The 22388-nt window shown below is 51.7% G+C and overlaps 1 protein-coding gene across 2 annotated transcripts in view; it reads left to right on the top strand.

Moving 5' to 3' along the window:
- Nucleotides 1–22388, top strand: part of PPP2R2B (protein phosphatase 2 regulatory subunit Bbeta) — a 57206-nt gene that overhangs the window by 6290 nt on the left and 28528 nt on the right. The window contains exon 1 of one of the 2 annotated variants that reach the window (XM_065690878.1): nucleotides 6823–7205. The exons of the other annotated variant lie outside the window; for it this stretch is intronic. Coding sequence (XP_065546950.1) covers nucleotides 7136–7205 — 70 coding nt within the window. The 5' untranslated portion in view covers nucleotides 6823–7135. Of the gene's footprint in view, nucleotides 1–6822; nucleotides 7206–22388 lie in introns of those variants that run through there. 2 annotated transcript variants of the gene reach the window in all.

Below are 22388 nucleotides of genomic sequence, written 5' to 3'. Positions count from 1 at the left end.
AGAGAGGTGAGGTGTGGGGATTGCTTTGGACACGCTGGCGGGGTCTGAGAGCTGTGGTGCGAGTGGCTGCGGTGGTCTGGGGGCAGCGGGTGTGCAGTCCCTGTCCCAGGACACCCTTGCAGTGGTGGGGGTCTGTCTCTTGGCAGGCAGAGGGTGAGTTGCCAACATGTGAATTCAGGGTAATCCCGTGCCACTGTCAGAATCCCTTTTTAATTAGCACAGGTACTTGTTTTGGGTGGGTAATTGTGGTAAGGCTGCACACAAGCTGGCCTCCAGCTGAGCATGTATATTGCCTGAAGAATAGGTGGTCAGTGTTTCGTGCCTTGGTGCTACGCTGAGCATCCAGAGCACAGGTTGATGGGCTGATGATGTTCATGCTGATGAATCAATTACTCTCATGTGTGATGATTCTTCCTTTAAATGTTCAGAAACCCTTCAAAAACATGACAGGAATGAAATCAGTTTTGTTTGTTAAATTGGATTAAAGTACCTGGATTCCCATGTGAACAGGGGCAACCGGATTCACTGTTACTTTGGATGTTGTTCCAGTCTTATCTTGCTGGGGATAGTTGTCTAGTTTAGAAAGTAATTTTTTGTAAAGAACAATAAAATCTGAATGATCACATACTCACATTGCAATGTATATGTTCATAGATAATGTCATGCTGACCTCCCTGCTCATATTGATACTATGCATGATTTGGGAGGAGGCTTTAGGAAAGGCAGGTACAGGAAGGAGCCTGTGTTCATGTACCGGTGTGTGAGACCGGGCTGCTGCTCGATTCGTGGTTTGGTCGGCGATTAGGTTTCCTTCCCTCAGGCAGTTTATAATCTGTTTAACATAACACAGTCATTTGTCTTGTTTGCTCTCTACTTAACAGACGGATTTGTGGATTTCGTAATTACTGTATGAACGCTAATCAGACGTGATATCTTTTATTAATTAGCAGTTTTGCAGGTTTGTTTTCCAAATGACATGAGGTAGATGATATGTAAATACTCCCGACACACATATTAGTTTTATACCATTCGTGTTTTGAGAAGCTGTGCAAACTTTTAAGGCTCCCCATGGTGTCGCATCCGGGTGTTCTCCTCTCTTACACTGCTGGATGACGTTTGAGGACAAATTTTGATGTGTATATAGTGACAACCCCAGCCCCAAGTTTTACAGTTTTGCCGTAGAACACGCTGTGCTGGTGCGACAGGATGGGGACTGCCCTGGTTTGATTTATGCCATGGTTTTATTATTTTTTGATGTAGCCTATATTCAAATTAAATGAAGGCAGTGGATTAATTGCAGTTTAGGATATACAATTCAAAATGACCTAGATGTGTTGGTGTCTCATCCTGGCATACATCCTTTCAAATAAAATCCCCCTCTGGGGCGATACAAGATTTTGCATGTTTAATGCTACTTTAACAGAAATAAATGCTAAATAGTCATTCTCACAAAGAGTATCTCATGCCAGGATACTGGGGGAAGCATCTGAGCGCTCAGTATAAATCCATTACATGACAATCTTTGCTTTTTTCTATGCTCAAACTGATCCTAGCTTCTCCTTTTACTCTTTCTTGACCATGCAGCTGATGGGCAAAGGGTTTGCAGACTATTGCTTTGGGTGTATTATTATTACTGCTACTGAAGTGTGCAACTGTCACCTTCGCTCTGTGGAAGTTTCTGCCTTTGGCTTGACAAGTGAAGTACTTTAAGTGGCGGGAGGGGAGATGCACAAGGATCAGTTTTTGGAAGCCAGCTTACCCCATACACACCAGCAGCATCCAGAGGGATGGGCAGAGCCCGGCCTGTGAACATCACCTTTTGTAGATGAACAGGGCTGGGCTGTACAATGGCTGATGAGAAGCAGGTAACCTTTCACAGTATCTGTTCCACTTCAGTTCACATGTTGCCCTCCTGTATGGTGACCTCATCTAACATACAGTATTTTGGGAGATGTACCCCTCTATGGAATAGTGGAATTAAATGGTGATTTTCCTCACCAACTGAAAATAAACCAGGGAAATCTTAGAAACAAAATATTACCTTTATTTTTCCATTCTGTTCTCACTAGATCTGGTTATTCAGCCTTAGACTTCCTATAATGGTTGTCTCATGAACAATGTTACTGTGTCATCTTGTATCCTCTTTATCCCTTGTTACTGCATTTTGCTGCAGCACTTTGGGACAAGGAACCAGTATTGATGTATCACACAATGCTGTGTACATTGGTTCTGTGCTCTTATATACATAGTCCCCAGGAGAGCTGCACTGGTATCTCATGGGATTTCAGACCTGGTTACCCAGCCAGCGCCCCTCACTTCCCACTGTCGTGCCTTCCCGCTGTCACGTGCGCTGGAGTTAACTCTGGTTAAAAGCCAAACCCAAAAGAACAGGCAAAGTCCCAGCACTTGCAGAAGAACTCACCTGCAGCACTGCTCAGAGTAGCTGATTTCAAGCAAGAACTTACTTAGCATAGACTGTGCTCAGCTGGTTCAGATGCACTGATGCTGTAGCATGTGGCCTTAATCTTCAGAAATTGCAAATCCTATTTACCGTGTAAGTATTTAAGCTAATTAGATCTCTGACGTGAGGAACATGTGACAAACTGTTCACACTTTATCCTGTAAAGGACATGGAAGTCTTGGACCTGCATGAAACATTCTGTTCCATTTTGGGGTGTCGTATGTGCTCGGCACTGTGATTAGCAGTAACATAATTTGGCAATAGTATAAAGACACTGAGTATGTTATGGCCAGATCACTTGTAGAGCAAAGGAAGAAGTAATTCATACCAAGTTCTTCCTGGAAGCACCATGTTTACGTTGCAGGGACACAGCTGTGGTATGTGTGCATTATAGGAGTGATGCCTGCTGCTCTGCTGTTCAGTTCTGGCTAGTGCTGGGGTGAGCATCCCATGGTTACAACATGCCCACACAGAGCAGGATGCCCTGCTGTTTTGGCTCAGAAGAGAATGAGTGAGAAGCGCTGGCAATGGGCACTGGATGAGGCTGCTTGAAAAAAGGGCAAAAGCAGTGAATAGGTGAAGGGAGGCTGGTTTCAGAAGCTGGCATAAAATGCTTAGTAAGGAAAGAGTAAAAATGGAGAAAGGCCTGATAAAATGCCATGTAAGCTGGTTAGTCTAATTGGGGATAGGAGAGAAAGCACTTAGAGAGCAGCTCATCCCCAAACCAGGCTGCTTATGTGGCAGTGCTGGTTACAGAAGTGCTGTTAAACATGTACTGCTTGTACTGGTACTTGTGCAGTGTAGGATGGGGGCCAGGCACATCAATTTATCATGTGACCTTTGGGAGGCAGAAGCCTTCTACTTTGTATTCGATGAACTGAGTCTTCCCTTTTCTGCCCCAAGGTCCTGACCCTTGTTCTGTGTTACTCATAAAGGACAGGGTTGCAGCTTGCCCTCTGCTTGTGACCTTACTCTCCACTTTTCTTGATCTTGGTCTAGTCCGGTAAATTGTTGGTCTTCCTGAAGTCATGCTGATTAAGGGTCATGGGATCGGGACTTCATCCCATATATGGGTTACAGCTTCTCCAGCTTGCTTATGTGACTTATACTGGGAAATGTGAGAAACAAACTGACTTAGTGCAGCAAAATCAGTCAGGTCTCTTGGTGTGGCACAGGAGAAACACTGCACAGCGTGTCCCTTGGTGGCTGGATCGGAATGGTCTTTGTTGGCCAGCACGAGCCGTTGCTCTTCCTAAGCCTTCCCCAGGCTCCCTGGGCTGTAAACAGGCAGCATCGGTGTCCCTGGGTGCTCAGCTACATGGTGGGGATAATATTTATTCACCTGCTGTGAAGCACTTGGGTGTCTGTGGTCCTCCAGAAAGGAAGGTCCCTGACCTGGTGTCTGTGTCCCTGGTCCTGGACTGAACCACCCATGTGCTGGACTGGGCACTGCTTTGACAAGGCTCCACGGGTGTCGGGCAGCACGGCCCAGTCCTGGGGAGAAAACCGCTTTCCCACACCAGAAAAGAGCAGCGTGGGGTAAGCTGTGTTTTTAGAGCGACAGTGGCCTTCCAAAAGCCAATACTGGTCTGAGGGACTGCATCACTTGATGAAATAACGATTGGCACAACGAATGGCATGAATTCTAATTAGTTTATGTATGCATTAAAGTACACTGTCGAGAAAGATGACACTTCTCTCTCAAACGTATGCAGTTAACTATTTACCCCGTTGTGATCTCTTCTGGGCACAGTTAGTGCCTCTTCCCAGTGTCCTTGCTCCCACCACGTCACCCTGTCCCCTGGAGGGGCAGAGGAGCCATGCTCAGGGCTGCTCCACACAGACTGGCCTCAGGCATCTTCCGGTACTGCCCTGCCTGTCAGTCAATCAATAGGAATAGTTCACACAAGTTTAGAAGAAATGTTATCCAACAGCATATGTAACAGTTAAAAAAAATCAGGCTTGTGTTTGAACCCAGACCAGTCATTGGGAAAATAGATTTAGTGCCTTCGATGTGAAGGTAAAATAAATGAGGTGAAGGAAGTTTTGTGCTGAGTATGAAATCAGAGGCTTGATTCAATTATTCTTAACACACTGCTGAGGTCCCACAGAAACCTGTGCACAGGAGCTCTTAAACCTATTCTAATTGAAGCAAAAATCGGTGGAGTGGAAAGTGTCCTGGCTCTTCAAGGGATGTCAAAGTATATAACATGGGAGACAGCCGGGGGTTTGGAAAGCAGTGACAGCTACAAGCTGACCTCTGGCGAATTTAATCTGCAAATGGATTCCCGCTTAGGACAGCTAATGCTTTTAGTTACTGTAAAGGCTCATTCCTGGATTTAAAAAAGCTGAGAATAAATGGATTTCACGATGCAGCTCCTATGCACGTTGCATAACAAATGGATGACTTGTGGATGTATTTAAATGATACAGTGCACTGGAAAACTTTGCAGGACTTATGAATGTAATTATAATTCATACACAATGGGAAGAGTAATTTTTTCTAGTTAATACGGGAGAAAGGACTTGGCACTTGTTAAAATGGAAATACACTGAAGATGGAGCCTGCTGAAACGAAAGGGAGGAGGTTGCTGGTTTGTGTGTTTCCTAAACCATATTCAGGAGCATTGCAGGGGCTTGTTACTCAGCTGGGCAGTGACTTGACTGAGATTTGCCCTCTGGGATCTGAAGGGAGGATGTGATACAGTAATATCTGCTTATTAAAAGTCCATCTTTATTTTTCTTTCCTGCCGTTGGGATTGTTTGAGCTGGACTGCTCTGGGGTCTCACCCAGCACACACGAGTGCAGGCAAACACACATGGCAGGCAGAGGCAGTCTGGTTCCAGGGTGTAGTGGTTTGGTTTTACCTTTCTTTTCCTTCTCTCTTTTCCTGTGGGGGTCTGTGCCCTTCCCTTCGGACACAGGAGACTGAGCATGGAGGTGGCAGTTGACTTGCCTGGAGCCAGCAGCAGTTCCGAGTCCTGTGGTGCTGTGTTCAGGTCTGGTGCCCTGTGCTGTAGCATCTACAAGGAACTACCAGCAGCACAAAAGTTGTTTTTAAAGCACAACGTTACTGCTGTGGCTCTTTCTGCCCTGCGAGAGGGCTCTGGTAAATTCATCTCTGCTTGGCCGTGAATCCATGGCCGGGTCCTGTGCCGTGTCACAGTGACTTCAGACTGAGCTGTGGATCTTGCCCACTGCAACTGAGAGCAGCTTCAGCCACAAATGCAATGTGTTTGCTTAACCTAAACATGTGTCTGGTGATTGTAGCAAGAAGCCCAAATTCCAGAATAACTCAGTGAACGCTTTGGGCATGGAGACTTCAGGCTTGTGCCTGTCTGATGAATGCTTCTGGTTTGTCACCTCAGTGATCCCTGTATTAATGAACAGCCTGTGATGTGATGTGCTTGATGGGCAAATCCTTGAAGTTACATATGACTGTGAGGAAGTGCTGGAGTTCTCCAAGGTGCAGCTTTACAATGCTTTTTATCAACCTCAATGTGACAGCATGTCAGAAGTGGAAGAGAGACACAGTGAGAGCCCGGGAATTCACCTTGCCTCGCAAGGTCACCAGACGGGGTGGAAAGAGCTTTTCCCTCTCTCTTGCCTTTCATCTCGAGGATCCATACTCATCCAAAAGCATGCAGTGGTGCTGCCGAGTGCTCTGTCCACATGATGTGCACACTGGACATACCTGAGTCCTTGAGCCTTCTTGTTCAGAGATGTTATCTCCTGCGCTTGCCCTGAAATCAGCAGCTCCCAAGGAGGCAGTGTGATCACAGCAGAATAGTAAGAGGCTGTAAAATCTTGAATCTTCCCAATGAGATTTTAATTATACTACAGTTAGGAGATTTATTTGCTGCACACTATTGTATTTACAGTGTTATTCAGTGTCTTTGCCCATTCCCTCTGCACCCCTTATTTCCCCTCTTGTCCCATTACCAGTAACACTCCCCACTGATGTGGCACTGGGCTGTCAAGGCAGCTCCTGCGCTGTGGCAGAGCTCAGCTTTGCTGAGGTGGGCACCAAGCTCTGGGGTTCCTGTGGCTCACCCTGAGCTCACGGTGCTTCACCCGCAGCCCCTGTGCTTGTGTCTTCCCCAGGGTCACAGACACCCCCCCCCCGCACCCACCTTCACAGCCTCGGAGCATCCCTACCCCTCCCACAGCTGAGGGATGAGCCTGGGTGTGGACACACACCCCCTTATCAGTGCTGGCGTGGCTCCCCCATGGCCCTCGCTGCAGCCTCTGCCCAGGGCACTCGGCGCTTACACGCTGCGGCTCTTTTTCTGCCAAAGAAGGGGCCTGGTGTCAGAGCCCGGCTTAGTTCTTGTGTCCGGGGTAGGCAGGTCAGGGAGGGGCACTTTCCGGAGACAGAAGCATCCCCCGGAGGCAGGAGCATCTCCGAGTGGAGCACCCCCGGTCAGACAGGGGCAGCGCCGCGCTCCGCCCGCCCGGGACGCGCCGTGCCCGACGGGGCGGGCGGAGCTCCGCACCGTGCTGTGCCGAGCCGAGCCGAGCCGTGCCGTATGGGAGGAGCCAGCGGGCTCCACCGCCCCCGAGCGCCCCCCCCAACCGCCGCGGCATTTCGCGGCCGGCCGCCGCGGAGCAGGGCGCGGGGGGGATGATGGATCTGCGGCTGCTGAAGCCCCGCGCCCGCCAGCCCGCCGTCAATGGAGGAGGACGTTGAGACCCGCAAGATCAGCAGCAGTTTCCTGCGAGACCACAGCTATGCCACGGAAGGTGAGCGAGTGCCGCGGGGCCGCAGCCCCTTTCCCCGCAGCAGGTGGGGGCCGCCGGTCCCGGCCCCTGCCGGGCCCCCGCTGCCTGCACTGGGGCCGGGCACCTCTCCCCCCTGCCTGGCCGCCCCGCGGAGGCTCCGTGCGGACCCGCTGACCCGCTCCGGTGACTCAGCAGCGCCGGACCCCCCGGATCCCGCGGCTCTGGGCTCCCCGAGCTGGGCTGGAGGGTCCGGCCCGCCCCGCGCTGGCACCTCGGTGCTGTGGGGCAGCGGAGCCGCTGCCGAGCCGGCGAACCGCGAGCCGGGGTCCCCGGACCCCCATCTCTGCCGGGCATCGAGAGCGCAGCGGGTCGAGTCGAACCCGGCCCCGCCGGCAGCCTCCAGCCCAGGCCGATCGCAGCCCGTTCCCCGCGGGGCCGGGACCGGTTCCGGGCCGTGGGCTCCCGGCAACCGGGAGGCGGGCGGGAGCGGTTTCAAGCCCGGCTTCCTTAGGTTACGGCTGCATCAGCGCATCCGCAGGTGGCCTGTGGCTGCAGCGGGGTTGCCAGATTGGGAAATACGGTAGATCCCGGTGCGGTTCTCGGTACAGAAATGAAATAGTTGTCTCAGGGCTATTTTTGCTGCAAGCCTCTGCAGGAAGAATTGCGTGTTCTGACTTGCGTGTTGCGGGAGTTGAGGAGATGCCAAAGCTGTTGGACATGGCCGGTGTCAGCCCCGGCCAGGCTCGCGGGTGCGTCTGAGCGCGGTTTCCCGCAGGCTCGGGCAGCGGAGCAGACGCTGTGGCCATGTTCGGATCAGGCATCTGAAGGGAGCTGCAGGCTGCTCATGACGCTGCAGCTGCCACAAAGAGGGAGGCTCCACCGGCGGGGCTGGAGAAGGAGTGACAGGGCAGGAGCAGCGGCTGCCTCTGCTGCCCTTCCCGACAGTCCAGAGCTGCTTCCATTGCCTCCAACCTCCCCATGCATCCTTGCCTCGGGAGGAAAACACAGCCACTGCGGAGCAAAACCACCCCCTCCATCCCTCCCTGTGGCACTGACCCGTAGCATCCAACTTCAGAAAACAGACTGAACACCAGAGAGCCTGGGCAGGCTTATTAGTAGTAGCTAATAAATAGAGGCTTATTAATAGTAGCTAATAAATAAAGGCTTATTAGTAGTAGTTTGGCTGATTAGCAGCCAAAGAGGCTTTCCTGTGCTGGTTCATTCTCCTCAGGCTCAAGAGGAAGCAAATGTAGGACCAGAGTTTGGGAATGTTATTACTCCAGCACATGGCTAAAGGAAGGTTTATCTGGAACACATTTGGTTTAATACAGGAGTAGAAAGCTTTGTGTGCCCGGTGAGCCACAGAAAATGGCCATAGGCACGTTCCTGTTGCCTGTGTGTGGCTGGAATATCAGTGCCAGGCACTGGCAGTGCCCAGAGCAGGGAGGTGACACACCGGGTGTCCCTGGCTCGCTGTTCCTGGTGTGTCACATGTGGGGCTGGGTGGCAGACACCTCACCTGTGCAGGATGCAGGGAAGCTCTGTTGGGTGGGTGGGATGGGGCTGAGCTCCTGTGGCCACGAGCGTGGCTCACATCGCTGTGGGCTGTGGAGGGATGAATTTGCGGTTTCTGTGTTATAAAAGGCAGCTGCAGCAGGCAGCAGACAAAAACTGGGGTTGTAGCTGCCCTGTTGTGACCTGCTGAGAGCATGGTTTCTGTGGTCAAGAAGAATGGAGGGTTGAGGTGAGGCCGTAGTGGTTTCGGTGATGCCGGGGGTTCTAGGGGTTTTCAGGGGTAAGATCCAGTCTGGCTGGTAATCCGTGGTGGGTTTCCTCAAGCTGCACCGGGTGTTTTCAGAAGAGCCTTGTGTGCTGTATGAGAAAACCATAGCCCAGCTCTGCCCGGTAAACGGGCCGGCAGGGGTTGTGCGGCGGTAACGGACTCATCCGAGGGATCCCTGCTGCGGCGGCCGGGCTGGATCAGCCTCAGGAGCCTGTTTGGTGGCTGTCCCTCAGCTGGGAGTTTCTCCTCATCTCATGCCGCTCAGGACTTGTGCTTTTCCATGCGGTTGTGCTGCTGAATGTGCTCTGAAATGGTAGATCTTGCTAGTGAGGAAAACAAGTGAAGGAAGATGATTCAGTTCTATTTTTTTCTACATGTGAAAGAAGAATGTGCCTAAACCGATGTGGTCGGTAACGTGTCTTGAAACAAAAATCCTTCCAAATCCTGCTCCGGAGGTGAAAGCTCGAAGTGAGGGTGTCCGTGGTGTGTCAGTGAGGGAAGGATGGGGTTATGCAATTCGGTTTAGTGAAGCGTCGTCACTTAAATAGGCCTGGTATTTGAATGCAAATGCGGGATGAGGATGGCTTTTCAAAAGCATACACTTGAATGCCTCCTTCTTACGGTGCTCAAAAGTGCTGTTAATGAAGGAGGTGCAGCCATTGTGCTAACTCGACTTTGGCTGCCAGGGAATTACTGAGTTGCAGAGATGCGGCCGCATCCCCGCACTTGGAGCCGGGTGAGGCTCCAGCCCGGTTGTTCTGTTGTTGGCTGGCCCGGAGCTCGCAGCACTGCCCTGAGCGGCTGGTTCCTCTTGAGAGATGCTCACAAAATAAGCTTTGCTTGTTCTGCTGCATAAACCCATCTTCACTGGCGATTCTGCTCAACGCCCAGCCAGAAGTGGGACAAATTGAGACTATTTGAATACAAACAAACAGTTTGAGTAGCTTGCACTTCTAGACATACTTGCTAGAGGTGTGGGGCCCCCTACATTGGCCCATTTCCAGTAGCTTGACCCAAAATGCCCGTCCCCTGAAGTCTTCAAGCTCTGGGTGTCACCTTTCTTGTGTAGTGCTGCTGCACACCCAGCAGGTCCCCAAGTCCTCTTAGTGGTTGACAGTTGGGTAGATACCTCCAAACAGAGGAGGGATGCTGTCAACACCCCTTCTGTGCTCCCTGCCGTGATGAGAAGGACATTTGGGACCCAGCCCATGTGGGCTCTGGTGGGATGCCTGTGAGCACATGCTTGTGCTGTTGAAGGAGGACCCTTGTCCCACAGCCACAGTGTGGGCCTGCTGTGGGGCCAGCCATGTTCCGGAGCCACCCCTGGAAGGATATCCCTGTCTCCCATCGGCTCTGCCAATGGAGTACCTGCCCTACAGGGGCTGGGTAGCCTCTGGGATGCACCGTGTCCCCATGTCCCCTGGGCCATGGCCCCCTGCATCTGCTCCTCAGCTGTTCCCCACACCCCTTTTCCCAGTGTGCTGGCTGATGTCCAGCGAGTCCTTAATCTCTTTAAGGAGTGTTTCCTAAATCAAATAGATTTTGAATTGAGAAATCTATCATTAAGCCTTCATTTCCTTTTCCTAGTTTAATCCTGTTACTTCCAGCTGTTACTCCCTTGCCTCTCTGTCATTCCCTTTCCACCTTTATCCCTGTCCCACTGCCATGCTGCGCTGCTGAAAGGAGCGTGATGCTGGCCTGCCTCTGCCCTGATGCCGAGGACGTGGCCTCACGAGTCCCCCCACCAGGAGCTCACCAGGGACTGTGGGTACCCCGGAGCCGCTGGGTGCATGAGCAGAGGATAAGGTCAGGCTCCTCTGCTCTGTTTTGTGGGGACAGAAGCAATCCATGCCATTACAGCCTGACCATGTGGTCATCCGCCTGCAGGGAGCATGTTCCAGAAGCAGCCTGGGCTGTACCCAGCCTGCAGCCTGGGTCACGCTGTGCCAGGTCCCTAAACGCTGTTTCATTTCCTGGTCAGTTTCTGAAGGGAAATCTGTGGCCACAGTGACCTCTATAATAGCCTGTGTGTGGTTCCTAGAAAAGGCCGAGGTGCCCGACCCCAGCCTGGGTTCAGGGTGAGAGCTGGTGGGTATTTTTATTGTCGCAAATTATGTCAGTTTATTTTGGGGATCATCTGGATTGGGATTTAATTAATCCAGGAACCTCCGTGAAGTTGTTTTATCACATAAATCCTTCGATTATGAAACATAATCCCATCCTTTATGCTTTTTATTTATACTCATGCACTATGTTTAGCCCTCCCTTCCTCTCCCAGAGTCTTTATTCCAGCCAGGTTGGAAGGACCCACAGCATATCTCCCCCTGTCTAATCCAGGGATCACTGTGAGGAGAGCCTTGCGCTTGTAGTGCACTGCGTCAAAGCCGACTTGGGGATACTTTAAACCTCAGATTAATGAGAGAATAGATGTGCCTGGGGATGCTGTAATCTTGGGATTAGTGAGAGGACTGGGAGCAGGTAATGAATGATGTGGCTCTGACCCGTTGCTGATGGTCTGTGAGAGTCCCTGGTCACTGGTGACAGCATCTGTGGGGCAGTGCTCGATCCTCAGGTTTCCAAATGGGATGGTGGGACTTGGTGAAGTGGTGGTGGAGGCCTGGGGCAACAAAAGCTTTCCCCATGCCCCTTCCTTCCTGTCTCCTCTGTGCCTGTCTTCGTTTTGTGCCTCCTCTTGGACGTGCTTGCTCCTCAGCTGGCTCCTGCAGTGATGTCCAGTCTCTACAAACCACTGGTATCTCATCAGTGTCCTGTGGGCACCAGTGTGTGTGTGGGGCTCCACGCTGTGGCGGGGGTCTGCCTTGGGCTGTGTGGGGCAGGGAACAGGGAGCTTTGGTGGGGAAGCTTCTGGAGGTCTGGAGGAGCAGCAGTTGTGTGAAGGGGAGCAGACTTGGGAAGCTTTCCCATAGGATAGTGAACCCTTGTGATCTTTCAACATCTGCAAGAAGAGACTGGACAAGGTCACGAGAGCTGTCAAGGTTTACTAAGCACAGAGAGATCACCTCTGGCTCGGGAGGCCCCTGAGTTGAACGTTGTTAGAGGGTGGGAGAATATAATTGGAAGCCCGATATGTGATTGCTCTGTTTGTGTGCATCTCTGGTTATCCATGGGAGACGGGATGCTGGGCTGGATATGCTTTTGATTTTATTCAGTGTGGCCTTGCTCCCAGGCAAAGCTCTTGTGGTCACCTGTGTGAACAACAGACCGCAGGGCTCTCCCAAACCCCTAACACCTCCTTCCCAAAGATATCCTGTCCCTGGGAAGTCAGCAGGTCATCGGCTTAAGGCAAATGCCATGGCAGCATCAGGTACCCTAAACCAGGAGTTAGAGCAGAGGAGCACCCCTGCCCAGTGGCTTGGTCACTGGCTGTAGGAATAAAGGCTGATGGAAGAGATCCTTTGGTAGTATATCCCAGCTGCTGGAAATGCCACCGGTGTGGGCTGGTGACTCCTGTAACCCCTGCGAGAGGTGTGAGCTGTGCACACGTAGCAGAGCTGAGGTGTGTTGACGTGGCAGGGTGCTGATGAGGCAGGTTAAAAATAGCAGCTGCTTCCTCCACATCCCTCCTGATCCCGGCTGCTGGAAGCACTCAGGCTGATGTGCTGAGCAAGCACAATGCACCAGCTGCAGCCAGGGCTCCACGGAGCCTGGGTACTGCAGGGAATGCACTGGGCAGAGGTGTGCTGGTACCCACCACTGCAGGGATCTGGGGAGCCCTGCCACAGCGGAGTGCTGCATGGCAGGTCTGCCTGGAGCCAGTGGGTAAACCCCGAGCACCCACTGGCATCTCATCACAGCACCTCTGTGTAGCACTGCCCTGGGTCTGGGATGCCTGCAGCCCTGGGCAATGGCACCTGAGCTCCTTGCAGCCCTCCCAAAGTGTCTGTGATTTATGGCGCTGGAAACTGCCCTGGACCTGGCACAACACAAACCCAGAGCCCAGATGTGGAATCACTCAGCTCGTTGTTCCTACCTTGTCAGAAACACAGCTTGGGTCCTGCCGCTCTCCCCAGTAAAGGTGTAATTGAGCCGTCAGAGTCAATGTCTCCATTCGGAGCAGTTGTTTCAGTGCTGGCTGTTATTTTTTTCCTGCTTCATTGTGAGCCTCATTTCTTGAGGGGAAACATTTGAAGGGTCTTTGAGTAGTTTTGTTCTCCCGTAGCAGGGAATGGCACTGCTCCTCTTGCCCTGTGCCACTGGCCTTTGAATCACTCTGGAAGTGCAGGCATGGATTAGTGGGACCTTGCTCACCATGGCAGTGAGTGAAGGGAGTCCTGGCTGCTGTTGTCATCCTTGACATAGACTCATAGACTGACTTGGACTGGAACGGACCTTAGAGTTCATTCAGCTCCAGTCCCTGCTGCGGGTACCTTCCACTGGAGCAGCTTGCTCCAAGCCCCTGTGTCCAACCTGGCCTTGAGCACTGCCAGGGATGGGGCAGCCACAGCTTCTCTGGGCACCCTGTGCCAGCGCCTCAGCACCCTCACAGGGAAGAGCTTCTGCCTAAGAGCTCCCCAGAGCACAGCAGAGGGGCAGAATCCCCTCCCTGAGCCGCTGCTCATGCTCTATGTGCTCAGCCCAGCACATGGAGGGGATCTGGTCTTAAGCACACGTGGGGAGCTTCTCATCAACCAAGCCCCCAAGGTCTTCTCCTCAGAGCTGCTCTGTCCAGTCTCCACTCAACCTGTATTTACTCTTAGGCTGCTCTGACCCAGGGGCAGGACCTTGTACTTCGCCTGGTTGAACTTCATGAGGCTGGCACGGTCCCACCTCTCCAGCCTGTCCAAGTCCCTCTGGATCATATCCCTTTCCTCCAGCTTGTCAACCAACATCCTTGTGTTGTTCCATGTGAGGTTTGCCGTTGCATCGAGCAGTTAACCTAGTTGGGACAGTTTTTTGCTTTGCCCTTCACAATCCAGCCCCTATTCCTGCTGGGCAAAGCCTGGGTGAGCAGAGAGGTGATGGGCCAGTGGAGCAGTCGGAGGAGGACTCTTCATGGTAGCTTTGCATTTCTGTTGAGCCTTTTTGATAACCTGGGTGTTTTCCATGAGCTGACACTTTCCCTGTGTTGGGTTCAAGCTTCTCCTCAGCAATTTGGTACTCTGAATCCATCCCGGTGTTGCCTGGGCTGGCCCTTCTCAGGCCAGGCTTTTGTCAGGGGTGCTGGTGGTGGCAGGGGACATTGCAGCCTTGGGGCTGGAGGTGCTGCTGGATGGATGAGAGGAGCCTCGTGGCCGCTGCTGCAGTACTCCGAGGTGTGACAGACACCTTGGGCAGGAGGAGTAAAGCCAGGCGGGGCAGGAGCTTTGTGCTGGGGCTGTGGGAGCCAAACGAGGCCAGGCAGCAGGGCTGGGGAGAGCAGAGTCGTGTCCAGGCGCTGGTGTACCCAGACAGCTTCTGCTCGCTGTGGTGCTGCCTGCCTGCACTGCACAGAACTGCTCTGCAGCCTTTTTGTTTCCCTTAGAAGCTGTTTCCCTGCATGCTCGTGTGCAGTGAGTGAGCATAGCAAGAGCCAGGGACCGTCCCTCCTAAAGCAGGTTCTGTGGATGGAGAGGTAACCGAAATAGGCACCAGAAACCAAACCAGACAGCTGATCCTGTTTCAATCTCTGTCCTGCATTTCAGCTGATTCTCTCGTGCAGCCATAAACCACCACCATTATCTCAGCTTCCCGAGTATGCAAAAAAAATTGCTGTGATTTTCCTACCCTTGGATCAGTCCGTATCCATACTCTCTGAATAACAATAAAATGTTAATGGAGATAAAGAGTTTTATCTCCCTCGTGTCTATTTTGTCATCAGAATAACAACTTTAAATGTTAAGAGTGCTGAGATTTATAGATGCCAAGCCTGCTCGGCAAAAATAAATCATGTTCCATAGTGCACATTACCATTTATTGCTGCTGTATTATCTGAAGCCAGAGTGGGTGTTAACCCAGTGATAACATTCTCAAAGGGGGCTTCAATAATTTTGTAGTTAAATTTAAAAATCCTGTTGGCTGCCTGGTTTGAGCTGCGGCTCCTTTTAGTGCAGGGGTATCCAAGTGGAAACTGTCCAGGATGCTGGTAACAGGCTCCCCAAGAAGTATGGTGATAGGAGAAGCACCGGCTCCTGGCAGAGCCGCTGTTTCAGCTGCAGTCTTGGTGAACCAGCCCCACACATGTGGCTTCCCCAGGACGCTCTTTTCCAAGCCTCTGCAGGCTTTGGAAGGCCACTGGGGTTTTTAAACAAGCATTTCCTTGCATTCCCTTTGTTAGCTCTGTGAGCAAGGGAAAAGCAGCCTGACTGATGAAAAGAGCCTGTCTGATGAACGTGGGCATTTGACCAGATAGTGAGAACCAGCCATTGATGGTTCATTTCTGCCACCAGCCTTGCAGCAGTGAGCAGCTGATGAGCCGCATTAGCTGGGGTGACAGATTGCTTCTCTTGCAGCCTGAGTAAACCTCACCAGCACGGAGGTCAGGGTGCGGAGGAGCCCGTCCTTCTGCCTCGCACTGACGGAGCTGCCTCCCCGCATGGCTCACACTGATGGGTGCCAGATGCCGGTCGGGCCGGGGGGGCCGTGGTGTGTTTAACACCTGGCTCCTACCCACCAGCCCCGCTCGGAGCCCGCTGCGGAGCACCACGAGCCTGGGCTGGGTGTTCCTGGTGCAGCCCTGCAGAGCCCTTCGGCAGGAGGAGCACCCATCTCCAGGCCCGGCGTTCCGGGCATGGCAGCCTGAGGACGGTGCCTCCCTGGCTGCGGTGTGTGCTGCGGGAAGCTGCCGGCGGGACAAGGAACTCTGGGCCCTGCTCTGTTGCCGTATGTGCATGCATGCTGTGCCGGAGCAGGAGATGGGGTCTGCGGCTGGAAGTCAGACACCGGCAGAGGTGGACACTGCTCCGACTGTGGCTGGAAAGCTGCGTGTGGAAATGTGCATGTGTGGGATCAGGAGGTGGGAAAGGGAGAATTAGAGAGGTGGTTTCTGAGAGCCCTCCCTTGCAGTCCCTAACTAAACTTGGCCTTGGTTGCAGGAGGCTGACAGACCCTTAATTACAATAACAGCATGAGCAGAGTTGCTTTGTAACTGGTTCCCCACTGAAATTTCTGGCTCGCAGGAGTGGTGTGCCAGATGTCTGCTTGTGATTGCTCTGCTCGTGCAGACTGGTGCAGGGTAATGCTCTCCGCTGGAGGATGAGCATCATGCAGGTGTTCAGGGGAGGCCCTGTTTGTTTGCCTGGTTTCTTGGCAGATGCAAATCCCATCCCATGGGCCCACCAAAAGCTTTGCAAGTGGCTCTGCAGCAATTACCTTCTGCAAAAAGTCATTGTGTCAGAAGACATGGGGGAGAACAGGGGTCTGCAGGTCTCCAACAGCCATGTACTGCTGAATTTTGGTGAGCCCCAGCCTCAGCTGTGGTCTGTGGGTTCATGCAGCCATGAGACCCAGCATGATTTCAGTCTGCTGAGACAAGGCCCTGTGCATGGCGTGGCTGGAGTCTTGCAGTGATGGGTCCTGACCTGCGAGACCAGGGCTTTTGTGAGGCTGGAAAAGGCACAGACGGTGCTCTGAGATCGTGACTTCTGCATCTGCCGTGCTCTTGGTGTTGGGGTAGAAAGCAGCCTGGGGCCGGAGAGAGCGGGAGGCTCAGTTGCTATGAGGAGTCTTGGTCTGCTGCTAGCAAACGTGTTAGGCTGTGGTGAGTGAGGAAGCCGGGGAGAAGCCACTCAGCCATGCTAGCCCAGTGCCAGGGGTGCTGTTGTGCTGTTGGCATCCTGAAGGCATCTCCTGGTTTGTCACATCTAGCGAAGTGCAGCTGGAAGCTCCTCTTCCCCAGTACCAGCCAGGTCAGTGTCCCTGCAGGTTAGGGATCCTGTTCCCTACTGTTGTTTAACCCCTTGAAGTAGTGTTTTTGTTTGGAGCCCTACAAAATACAGTAGCTTGGTGCTATTGATGAAGGGCGTCCAGCCAGTAACAGGTTGTTCAGCTTTTTTTAACAATGAAAGCAGTGAAGAGGCATCCTTTATCAGTCATTGAGCACAAAGTGGGAGGTCAGTACTTGTGGCACCAACTGGCTTAGTTTGTCCAAAGATGGTGTTCCTGATGCCGTGCATTGATTGCCTTGTAGCTGGGGAGCTTGTTTCAGTGGAGCCAGACCCATCTCTCCCCATGGTCCTCAAGATGCTCAGGGGTCAATCAGTGCTCACTGCTGTCACAGTGCCCTTTGGGGGCAACACTCCCCGCTGAGAGGCTGATGCAGGGATCCAGCCCCAGGCACCAGGAATCACATCCGGCTTAACGCTGAGGAGGGAATAACAGCTCCTGGTTCTCACCCAGTGCTCCTTCATGAGCAGGTCTCAAAGCACCTCATAAATGAGATGAGGCTTCTTGCTCATCTTTTACAGGTGTATTTATTGATTCTTACCCATCAGTGCACATCCAGGAAGGGCGCTGATCTTGGCAACACTGCTTTGAAGCCAAAGCTGAAATCTGCAGCGATGCCTTGTGTGCGCGGGGCTCTCGGGAGGAGACAGTGGCGTCTTGTCATGTTTGCACATTTGATCTAGCCTAAGAACTTTGTAATAAGGATGTTTATGAGTTAATCACATGTGACACTTTGTTTGCTCCCTGCTGCAAGCCTGAGATGTGTGTGTGGATGTGGGGAAGTGGATCATCATTTTTTTGGCTTCGTGTCACCGTAATGCATTATCTCCATCTGGTTGTCTCCTCCCCCCTTGTGTCCCTCAGCTGGAAGTAAGTGTGTACCAGTGGCTATTAATAGCTGAATCCTGCAACAGTCTGCTCTTGCAGATGGGATTCTCAGCTTCTGAAGCCTAAAACTCTAAAGCAATACGCTGTGTGGTCCTTAATGCAATTAGGCTTGCTCTAAGTTAGGTTCTCAAGGCCAAATGCTGCCCTCGGTTTCTGTGTGAAGCGTGTCCAGTGATGGAGCTGCCGATGCTGGAGCAGCATGAGAGCAGTGCAGGGTGGGACAGAGACCTCCTTCAGCAGCAGGAGGGACTCTGCACAGCGAGGTATTTGCAGAGGAGCTGTCAGAAACTGCTCCAAACAGCTCACGTGTGGCGAGCTTCCGCTGCCAGGGACCCACGCAGCCCCGGGAACCGGCGGGGCTTTGGAGGTTTGATCTTCAGGGCGTTGCTGTAACTGTGAGAGCTCTGCTTTCTCTCAGCCAGAAACTGCTGTTACAACAGCGAGGTTGTTCTTAGATTCATTTTACCTCTCTGTGCCCAGGAGGCTTCTGGCCCGTTCCGCGCTGGCTGGAGATGTGCAGAGCATCCCACCTGAGGTCCTCGCTGTGGTCACGTTCCATGGCTTGGCCTCAGGGAGTGATTGCCAAGGTGACTATGGCCAGTGCCAGTGCCATTGCTCCTCTACAGGGGCACTGAGCTACCTGCGCTGCTCTGAGGCTCTTCTCTTTGCACAGTGGTGATGCAGCCAGGCTGAAGAATATGTCACTGCTCACTTCACTGGCTAGAGATGATTGTCACAGTTGCAGACAGGAGACCTGCCCTGGTTTGAAGTCCCACCGTGCAGCTGAATTCCTGACTTCTGTAGCGCTTCGTTCTCCATCTTTTGAGAGCTACTCCCTCACCAAACCTCTCTCTTCCCTCGCAATCTGTTTCTGACAACGTGTGAAGTTATTGACAAGGTGATGAAATCTGGTGGACGAGGATTTGCCAGAAAAAGAAGGCTTTTTCCCTCTGCATATGCAGTCTCAGGCCTTCAAATGAAGCCATCCTCCCCCCGGTAAAACCTGTGTATGTGTTCAGAGCAGCAACTGCTGGTGGTAACCACCGAGCCCTGTTGGTCTGGTGGCCTGCGGGTACAGCGGTACCTCCTCAGTGCACGTGGAGGGCCTGGAGCTCAGAAGAGCTGTGGGTGGTGATAGAGTACAACAAAAATACACTGTGATACCGTCCTTGTGAGCTCTCCTCCTCGGGTGCTGTGTACTGCTCAGCAGCCGTGCCCCTTCCGCCTGGCAGGGTAAACCCACGGTGGTTCCATCGCCTGGAAAGAGGGGTGATTTTCGGTGCTGTTTTACAAAATCAGTCTCAGGATGCATCTGTTTTGGAGCTCTGTGTTGTGGTAGGTGGCCCGGGCAGGAGTCACTGTGGTGATTGGTGATGGTAGCACAGGGACCTGGTGCTGATGTGGACTCCACAAATGCTATACAGTCCACTGATGACCTTGACTTCTCCAGTGAGTTTAGTGTGAAAGAATATTAATAAGGTCAGATTCATTAACTGGGAAGACCAACGGGTGATGATAGTAGCTCATCCAGAGGAAGATTTTGGGAATGTGTTGACGGGAAATACTTCTGTCTTGGCAGAAAGACTTGAAATGTGCACAGTTAATGCTTGGTTTTGGGTGTCATTTGTCCCTGGCTGTTCCGTTGCCTTCAGCCGTCCTTGCAGAGGTGCCTTTCCAGAGCCTGGGCTGAGGCACGGGTTGCACCAGGGGCTGAGGGTGCCCAGCCCAGCAAGGAGCTGCAGAGGCGGCTCCTTCTCCAGCCCTTGTGACAGCAACAGGGGCTGCATCTACCCAGTGAGGTTTAAATAGTCTCTGCATGACAGCACATTAAAATAGAAGCTTGTTTTAACCATTGCACTTAGTTACCTCCAGTGTGAGAATGCTCAGAGACAGCTTGGCGAGATTGTCGGATTTAGCTTTTGTTACACTCCTGGCAGTGCTATTTGGAGGCTGGAAGGCTATTTTAGGTATATTTAATTACAGTTTTCGCTTGCTTAGCGAATTGCTGCTGGTACAATTGTTAACCTGTAGTGAAAAATGTTAAAGCAGATGGAAAACGTTCAAGGCATTCTTTTGTCCCATCCTTCTCCACAAGATGGGGAATACAGTATTTATGTTTATTGGGCAGTGTTGTTTCCTGGCTAGCGGGGCTTGCAGCAAATGACTGTGTGCGTTTCTTTTACTTTCCAAAAGCCATTGATTTTTGCAGCATTGCAATTAGAAAACAAGAGGCCTATAAAATGATGTTATTCCTGTATTTTAAAATGGAGTTTCAGTCTCCTGCTGTCTTTTTATTGGTTTCCCCCCTTCCCAGCCCTGCTGAAAGTTGCTTGAGTCAGCATGTTGTAATTGGCCTGTGGAGATCCAGGTCTTGATGGTATCACTTCAAACCCAAACAGCTTCGCTGCAGTGTCGCAGTTCCTGAGCTTCCCATGTAACAGGGGAGTGCACATGCTCCTGTGCAGCTCCTGCTGCAGCTCTATTGACTGGGAGCACTTGGCTAATCACTCCTGTAATTAAATTCTTTGCTAGGAATAAAGTTAATCTTCTCGGAGCATATAAAACCTGACCCACAGCCTGCGCAGGCAGAGACACTGCTGTTCACAGGCACCTTGATCCAAGCATAAAGGGTCTGTGCCCAAACCAGAAGTAATTAGTGTCAGTAAATACTGCTTGTCCTGAGCTAAGGAATTATAACAATGAGCTGTGACTGATGTGGCAGCTTTCTGCTGACAGCTTCCAGGACTTCAAGGTCAGAAGGGCCTGTTTTGCAGTTCCCTTTGACCTCTGGTATGACACAGCTCTGCTGGAGCCCTGTCCATCCGATGGGCTCATCGGTTCTGCCTGGCGAGCAGGATGCTGATGGGGGTTGTTGGTCGTGGAGAGGCTGTCTCAGCCCTGTGGCACCCAGAAGTTGGGCACAGAGAGCTCAGGAAAACTTTCCCCAATTCTTTTTCTCTGTGTTTGCATAAACATATTAATAAACTAATTGACCAAATCCTTGCTGGCTGGCGGGAGCATTAAGCTTGCTAAGGGCAGCTGATGTGAACCATATGGTTTGGTCTGAGGGCTTCTTTGGGGTTTTAGTAGACGTTCAAAAAAGTGCCTATTTGCATCATCTTAAAGCATTGGCATTCCAAGCACAAATAGTTTTGCATAATTTATTACCCTCACTGTGGCTTTGCTCGTACTCCTAAGTTCAACTTCAAAGTACTGCAGCAAAACAAAACAGAACAACATGAAGTGCCAGCTGGGCATTGCTCTGTTTCATTGGATGGAGAAACTCAAATGTTCTTCCATAGTCAGAACATTTCTTGTCCATTTATTAGAGCCAAAGTCAAAATAAGAACTTTTGTAGTAGCCATCGTTTGCCTTTCCTGATCAAAATTAAGTGCATGTGGAAAGCAAACATGTGTCACCTGGATGGTGCCAGGTGCTTGCCATCAGCAGCTTGATTTAGACAATTAAAGTAGATTTGTCAGTTCCACTTTTATTTAGGGTGAGATGCACTTGCCAGCTCTCACGTGCTGCCTCAGTGCAGTGATATTTCAGCTGCAAACACCACTATGGAGTGTTGCACTATGACAGGACTTTTACTTGCTTCCCCCTACTTTATTTGCGATGCCTGTTGTCTTTGCCACAAATATTATTGTATTTACAGTCAGAAAAACGTAGGTGAAATGTGCAGCAGTGCCCCCGGAAGCAGAGCAGTGAGGGCTGTCCTGAAAGCAGGACCTCACCAGAGCCCTTTACTTGGGAAATCTAGTTTGCCAGTTGTCTGTTTCCCCTCATAGTCTTGGGTGTCCTACCAGTCGATTCTGCCCTAGCTAATAGACAATCATGGAGAGCAGCAGGGACCTGCTCTCATGGTCTGTGTCCCTCTCATCCTTGTGTGGATGCAAATGAAGGGTACCAGGGAGATGTCAACCATTATGATAGACAGGATCTGGATGAATCAGTGTGCGTGGACCATTGAGCATCTTTGTTGTAAAACAAATGGCCTGTGATCAGTTAATCATATCAGGAAACATCTCCCAGACCTCATGGCATTATTTGTAAGTCCTAAATCCTCTTGCAGGTTCATAAACAGAACATCTGCTAAAATATGGAGAAACCGCAGCTGGGAGCAGTTGTTAGAAATGTGGCTGCTGCAGATTGCAGGGAAAGGAGCAAGAGACTGAATTTCTTTGCAAAAGTCTCATCTCTCCACTGCTGGAACCATCCTTCTGCCTTAGCTTCAGGTCTCCTTCTGCTGAGCCTCCCACTCTCGCCGTGCTGGTGCAGCCCTGTGCAGGGTCTGTGCTTGCACGGCCGATGGCTCGTGACGGGCTGGGCAGGGGGCAGGCAGCCCTGCCAGGGAGCTGGGGTGCACCAGGCACTGAAGGAGTGAATCACATGTAGGAGCAGCATAAAAGGAGCTGGAGATGATGCAAATCAATTAGCAGATCAAAGGCAGAGAAACCAGGTCCCAAAGAAAGGGGTTGGTAAAGCAGAGTGCTCTGGAGAGAATTAAACATAGGTGTTAATAAACAAGGGCTGGGCTGCCCAGCCATAAAGTGGAAAAGAAAATGCCTGAGGGTGACCAGAGAGCTCCCCCATCCCAAGCCCCTTGTACCTGCGGCTCAGGCCCAGCAGCAGCACCCACGGGTGCT

This window comes from Lathamus discolor, chromosome 10, assembly GCF_037157495.1.
Source record: "Lathamus discolor isolate bLatDis1 chromosome 10, bLatDis1.hap1, whole genome shotgun sequence".
Classification (NCBI taxonomy): Eukaryota; Metazoa; Chordata; class Aves; order Psittaciformes; family Psittacidae; genus Lathamus; species Lathamus discolor.
The sequence above is the reverse complement of the archived record's forward strand: the minus strand, read 5'-3'. Positions and strand labels throughout refer to the sequence as shown.